The sequence below is a fragment of the Dryas octopetala genome, chromosome 9 (assembly GCF_963921425.1).
Source record: "Dryas octopetala chromosome 9, drDryOcto1.1, whole genome shotgun sequence".
Classification (NCBI taxonomy): Eukaryota; Viridiplantae; Streptophyta; class Magnoliopsida; order Rosales; family Rosaceae; genus Dryas; species Dryas octopetala.
This window is the reverse complement of record NC_141374.1, coordinates 1,301,522-1,308,136: the sequence shown is the minus strand read 5'-3', so window position 1 is coordinate 1,308,136 and position 6,615 is coordinate 1,301,522. Positions and strand designations below refer to the sequence as shown.

At 34.3% G+C, this 6,615-nt stretch overlaps 1 protein-coding gene across 1 annotated transcript; it reads left to right on the top strand.

Moving 5' to 3' along the window:
* Nucleotides 1-1,217: 1,217 nt before the first annotated feature.
* Nucleotides 1,218-5,149, top strand: LOC147273082 (Profilin family protein). Its single transcript, XM_086227637.1, has 5 exons — nt 1,218-1,377; nt 1,459-1,528; nt 4,023-4,132; nt 4,610-4,724; nt 4,877-5,149. Exons 1-5 carry the CDS (start codon nt 1,314-1,316, stop codon nt 4,959-4,961), a joined length of 444 nt encoding a protein of 147 aa, XP_086083763.1. The 5' UTR covers nt 1,218-1,313; the 3' UTR covers nt 4,962-5,149.
* Nucleotides 5,150-6,615: the final 1,466 nt, after the last annotated feature.

Here is a 6,615-nt window from a genome sequence, read left to right as displayed (position 1 = left end):
TTTTATATATATAGACTATAGAGTATATAGAAATAGAATATATTGATTTTATTATATAGGGTATAAGTATAACTAAAATTATATACTAAAACATTATTATATATAGGGATTAATGTCATTTTGCTCCCCAGACTATTACACATGTATCAGTTTGCTCCTCAGACTTCTAATTTGAAAAATTAAGGACCCTGACTTTTTCAATTTTGCCAATTAAGGTTATTCCGTCAATTTATACATTTTTCATCTAAAATGTCGAGATGATCAAGCAAAATTTAGCAAGAAATAAAAGAGGAAAAATGATGCATGAGGAAAAAATGATAAGATCTAATTGGAAGGGACCATTTTGCCCTCAAAGATTTGGATAAAAAATGTGTAAATTGACAAAAGAACCTCAATTGGCAAAATTGAAAAAGTCAGAGTCCTTAATTTTCCAAATTAGAAGTCTGGGGAGCAAACTGATACAAGTGTAATAGTCGGGAGAGCAAAATGGTATTAATCCCTTATATATATAATATAGGTCATAGGGTTATATAAAATATTGGGTCTAAAATAAAAATATAGCTAGGTTAATATTAATTTTATCATCTAAAATGTGTATAAAATTGTATAATATGTATAAAATGTGTATAAATAAAATCACAAAGAAACCTCTAGTTTTCCTATTTGTGGACAGCCACACAAAATATATTAGAGGAAATTGCATCATTGATCTACTTTTTCTTTAGAAAATTTCATATTGATCCATGATTTTTTTTCCATATCATATTGGTCCACTAATTTTGTGATGTTTTTCATTGTGATCCAAACTGTCAAATTAACACAAATGACTATATATTTTAGTAATGTGCTCCGCACATAAGGCATTATTGTGGTCTACTAATTCTTCACTTAGTTTCATATTGGTCCACAATAGCGTTCTTACATGTGTGGTACATGATTAAAATAGACAACCATTTGTGCTAATTTGACAATTTGGACCATAATGAAATACGTCACAAAGTTAGTGAATCAATATAAAATGAAAAATAAAAAAAGTAAACTAATATAAAATTAAGTGAAAAATAAATAGATTAATAGTGTAATTTCTTAAAATGAACCAATGGTGCTAATTTCCACGGTCCTTTTGATTATCCGGTTTCCTAATTTTGATCAAACGAAGGACATCGCCTAAGTCCAGATTACTGGATTCCAATATAGTCCAGCACGGTGCCTACAACAAACGCCGTATATACCACAGAGAGAGAGGGGGAGAGAGAGAGAGAGAGAGAGAGCGAGAGCGCATCAGGGTTTTACGATTTCCGTAAGTAGGCAAAATGGATTGGGGTTTTGTACATAAATCCTGGGACAAGTGGGCTTCTCTCAACGTTGGCTCTTCTGGTGAGTGCTCACTTCGGAGCATTGTGTGAGTGTGTGATAAGTTTGAAAATTTTGGGTTTAATGCATTGAAATGTTGTGTAGGTCAGCCGTTAAAAGCTGCTATACTCATCAACTATGACCCAACTGGACCGTCTCGCTTGCTGTCTACAATGTAAGTCAAATTCAGATTCCAATTTCATGTGCTTTTGATTTTTTTTTTTTCTTTTGTTTCTGGGAATTCGCTTGTTTTTAGTCCTGAAGTTTAATGCTCGACAATATTGATGACTAAAGAGGTTGGGTTCTTTCGTTGATTAAACTTGTTAGTTGGTAAGTAAGAAGATAAAGACATCTTCACTGTGGAGCATCTTTGCGTTTGATTTAATTTAGAGGCTGAAACCCAAATTGTTCCTCCAATTCCAGAGATTGACATGATAATTGATGCTTGTGTAGCATTTATAAGCAATATCCTAATTTGTTTTTTAGAGTTGTATGTTCATCTTAGTCATTGTTACTTGTATAAATTATCGTTATGCTGATTTTTTGTTCAGCTATTCCAGAATATTGGGACATTTTTGAAATGTCCAAGAATAAAATAGAAGGGGAAAAATTCAGGTTATGGAGGATAGGGAAATGTGTTGGACTAAAATGGTTCCATTTGCAGAGATATTGGACTCATTAATGGGTTAGTTTTAGGATGTGTTAGTAAAAATTTGCGAGTGTCATGAGTATGGTTGATCGTTACCTCTACATTTTTTTCTTTACTTTGTTCAATATCATGACAGTTGACACTAGTAAAGCCCAGCTTTGATGACCTTGATTTGGGTGACCAATTCTAAAAGTGTCAGGTTAAAAGCATCTTTTTGAGTGATTTTATGTAAATGAATTAACAAAACCCATTCTATATTTGAGGGGGAATTGGTAAGTTATTATACTGAAGAGTTTGTTCTATCCTCCTCTCTCAGTGTGACTGGCATGCTATATTTATTGATGTTTATCAAAGTTGGTCTTGGTGTAAGGATTAAACACAGGCTCTCCCCTTGAATTGACTGTTTTATCCTTTATTTTCTGTCTACTTTTTTTCTTTTAATTGGAACTTTGGTATGGTTTTTTCTCTGTCCATTTTAATCCTGCTCATGACTTGTGTATGGAACTCTACGAGTAAAAATCTACATTTGAATTTCAGCCTTTCAGGCATGTTGAATGGAAAACTGTTAAAGCAGTCTTTGAGTGTTTTCATGTTAAAGTTGTTCTTTTATTTTTCTTTTCTTCCTTCATATTAAGTTATTCTTTCAAGTTTTTGTACTTTCTTCTTTTCGTTTCCTTTGGCACAATGGCTAGGCTACACAATATAGGGTGTAGGCCTCTCCTTCCCCTGAACCCCTCCCCTCTTTTCAAGTTCTCATGTTTCTACTCCATTAGCAGTTGAACCAGGGACTCCTTGTTGTAGGGGGATTGTTACGACTTGGTTTCAAGGACCATAGGTTGTTTCTCCACCATTTGATATTTGTTATTATTGAACAGCAATCTAAATTTGACCTCCTGTGGATTAAAGGAAGTAGGAGGTCAATCAAAAAATACAAAAAAGAGATCTTAATTAATAAAAGATCCAACTGATCACCAAGTCTGTGTTGTAAATATGTAGTTACGAATAATCCAGCCAAAGTAATAGGAATTCTGTCTCTAATGATATATATAAAATTGCATGTATTTATTTTCTAATTAAAATTATATAATAAATAATTGGTTCTCAAAAAAAAAAAAAAAAAAAAAAAAAAAAAACCCTTCAAAAGGTTGGTGTATCTACTTTTCTGTATCTTCTTGTATCTGTGGCTATATTCAGTGGTTCCTATACAATACAGGTGTTGTTTCTGTAGTAGAAGAATGTGAGATTTGCAGCCAGGTAGAAAATTATTGTGATCTGGTAGTGAATGGTTGGTGGTGATGTTGATTCTGTTCCTTTTGGATCTGTGATTGCCACCAACAATGATGAAACTGCTGGTCTTTTGAATGACTGGCGGCAAAGCTTGCAACCCTTTACCAATGAGATTGGGGCTGATGAACCAAATATTGAAGAATGGAAACAATGGGATGAAGAGAAATATCATTTTGTTAGTTAATTAATTCAATATTAAAGGTGGATGAAGCAATAGTATTCTTGATAGTTGATAAATTGATATCAACCTATGCAGAGTATTACTGTCAAACTTTCGCCTCTGTATTGAAGTGTTTCCAGAGTTATGACTTTTTATTTTAGAGATATATGAATTTTTTTGGGTATTCAGGTTTAACTCTTACCATAAGTTTTTAATAATGTCTCAAAATTCTGAGAGAAATCCTATTTTTATGTGTTTGAGATCCATGTAACCAGTCTAACAAGAATTGCATCAATTTTCGAGAATGGACTAAAATTCTATACATATTCCTTGGTAGGACACATAAAAAACTTGGCTTCTGTGTCAATATTCTTGTATTCAACTTAACACGTCATATTTTGAATGTGTTCCTTTCAGAAATAATTATAGGGGACAATCTTCTTGCTTTCTCAATGCTTGATATCAACAGAAATTCTTTCTTTCAGAAATAATGAAAGGGACAAAAATGTGTCATGTTTATCATTTTGTTCGGATTGGAAGTACTGTGCCTAAAGGTTGATTGTATGCATGCAGCGCAGAACAAGAAGGGATAAATGTGAATCCCATCGAATTGAGCCAATTCATTGATTTCATCAAATGTGACAAGCTTCAGACCGAGAGCTTCATTATTGGGCCAAATCAATGTAAGTTTATACTGTGGGTGCAACCTGCGATCATTATGCCTAATATTTGACTGGGAGGTTGGGGTGGGGGTATGGTTCTTTTATTGCTTATTAAGTTATTAAGGATCTTAAAGTGGCTTTATACGGTGGTACTGAAACCTGCAGAGTTTTTTTCAGTTTAAAGTGTGAAATTTTGACAACAGATTTTCAGTATATTCATTATGTACTGTTCTTTCACTACAAGAAAGGGCTTTTTGTGAGGATAGAAAACCGCTGCTAGAAATGAAAAACATGTCGCAAATATTATGACAGATATTGTCACTTCAATTCATGAGAATTGCTCATATGTGCATCTTACAACGGAATTTTTCATATATGCATCTTAAAATGGAATGTTAAATTTCGGATTATAATATCTACAGATCTCTATAAATAGCAATTGTAATGTTTTGACATCTCCAATTGTGGTCAATTTTACTTGATCTAATATTATGACAGATGTTGTCACATCAATTCACGAGAATTGGTTCTGTGCAAGGTGCATGAACACATCAAAACCTGCTGGTGAAGGTGCTATCATTATGCAAACAGCAGCATTTCTATTGGTTGCATTGTAAGCCCATACCATCTTTAATTTTTACATTAAGCACTGAAATGAGGTTTGTGATGTGAATGTAATATGTTTAGAATGGGAAACTTAAACAAATGTGTCTATTTCAAAGAGATTTGTGATTGTTTTTTGTGAAATATAATTCATTCGTGCAGATATGATGGTTCTATTGGCTCAGCATCTCGTGCTATGGTGGCTGTTGATCAGTTTGCGTGGCAACTAAGTCGAAGAAATCTGTAACCTTGTAAAAAATATACAGTTGTAAGTTTTTGCCTCATGAAAGTGGATCATGAAAGTGGCCCGACTTGAGTGAGAAAAGGCCAAAACATTTCATTTATTATTGATGACTAAGAGGCCCAATTTATTATTTTTATAAAAGAAAAGAGTGATTCCGGCCTATTTTGAGGCCGAGTCATCTCTTTCTTTCGTTTTTTAAAGGGCGACGACCTTATAATTTTTCTAGCATTTTGGGCTGGGATTTTATTAATTTTATCAAGAGCCCATCTAGCCTGAAAAAATCAAAGCTCATGGATGGAAATTTCTTAGCCAATAATGGCTCCGCCCAAGTTGTATAAGGATTTCCCATCCACTAAGAAGTTCTACTTAAGCTAAAATTTCGTCCAAGAGAGAGCCCGAATCTAAGTTAAAGACATACTTTCCTTAAAAAAATTAAATGCAAGATTAATCAAAATCCTACCAAGGGAAGAATTCAGAAAGTTTTGGAGACCAAGAGTCCTGAATGAATCAAGAAGCCAAGACGTCCAAATCAAGAGTCCAAGTTTGGAAAGGATTTCGATCAATCATCAATAATGGCTCCGCCCAAGTTGTATAAGGATTTCTCATTCACCAAAAAGTTCTACTTAAGCTAAAATTTCGTCCAAGAGAGAGCCCGAATCTAAGTTAAAGACATACTTTCCTTAAAAAAATTAAATGCAAGATTAATCAAAATCCTACCAAGGGAAGAATTCGGAAAGTTTTGGAGACCAAGAGTCCTGAATGAATCAAGAAGCCAAGACGTCCAAATCAAGAGTCCAAATCCTAAATTCAAGAGAATTCAAATCTCATCCGTACAAGAAGAGTAGAGGGAATTCCGGGCCAAGTAATGGCTCATTGCTATGCCAACCCCTATATATAAATGCATTTAGAAGAAAAAAAAAACATTCAACACACAACAATCAACTCAAACTCTCAAGCTCTCAAGAATCTCTCAAAGTTCTTCTTGCTTTCGATTTTACTTAGTTGCTATCGTTCGAGGTGCTTTTAAGTTTTCAATAGTTCTAGTTCACTAGGTTTGTAGCTCTGCCATCATCCTTCCCAAAGTCTTGTGGTATCAATTTAGTTTTGTTCTTTACTTTTCATGCAACTTTGTTTGTCCTTACTTCAACTTTAATGCAATTTTTCTTTCATTCGCCCTCAATCTAATGCCTGCTATTTTTCATTGTTTCTTTGAATCTTCAAGTTAACTTGATTGGTCAAGATCGTATTAAGTTTCGTTATATTTTTGTTATCTATAGTTTCTTTGTTTTGCTTGGGCACTTGCACCACTTTGTGCACGAGTTCGATCACGTAATTCTAAGGAGGCCAACTAGTGGGTCGAATTTTGATTCCGACTAGGCCTTTAAGAGCCTTGTTCTCGAGGCTAGAAAAGAACCTAGGCCAAGAGTTGTTCCTAGCTTGGCTGATCAATCGCTTGATAAGAATCAATTTTGGTGCAGTTACTCAACCCAATCACTATCACATTCCGATCGAGCCAAAACTTGGCTTGCCGGTGGCATGCCCCACACTTACACGAAAACGGACCAAAGTGTTGCTTTTGGCCAATCTTGGCTAAAAACGAGTGAACACTTCCTTCTGCTTGGCTTGTGTGGAAATGATGAGTGAATAGCATAGCATA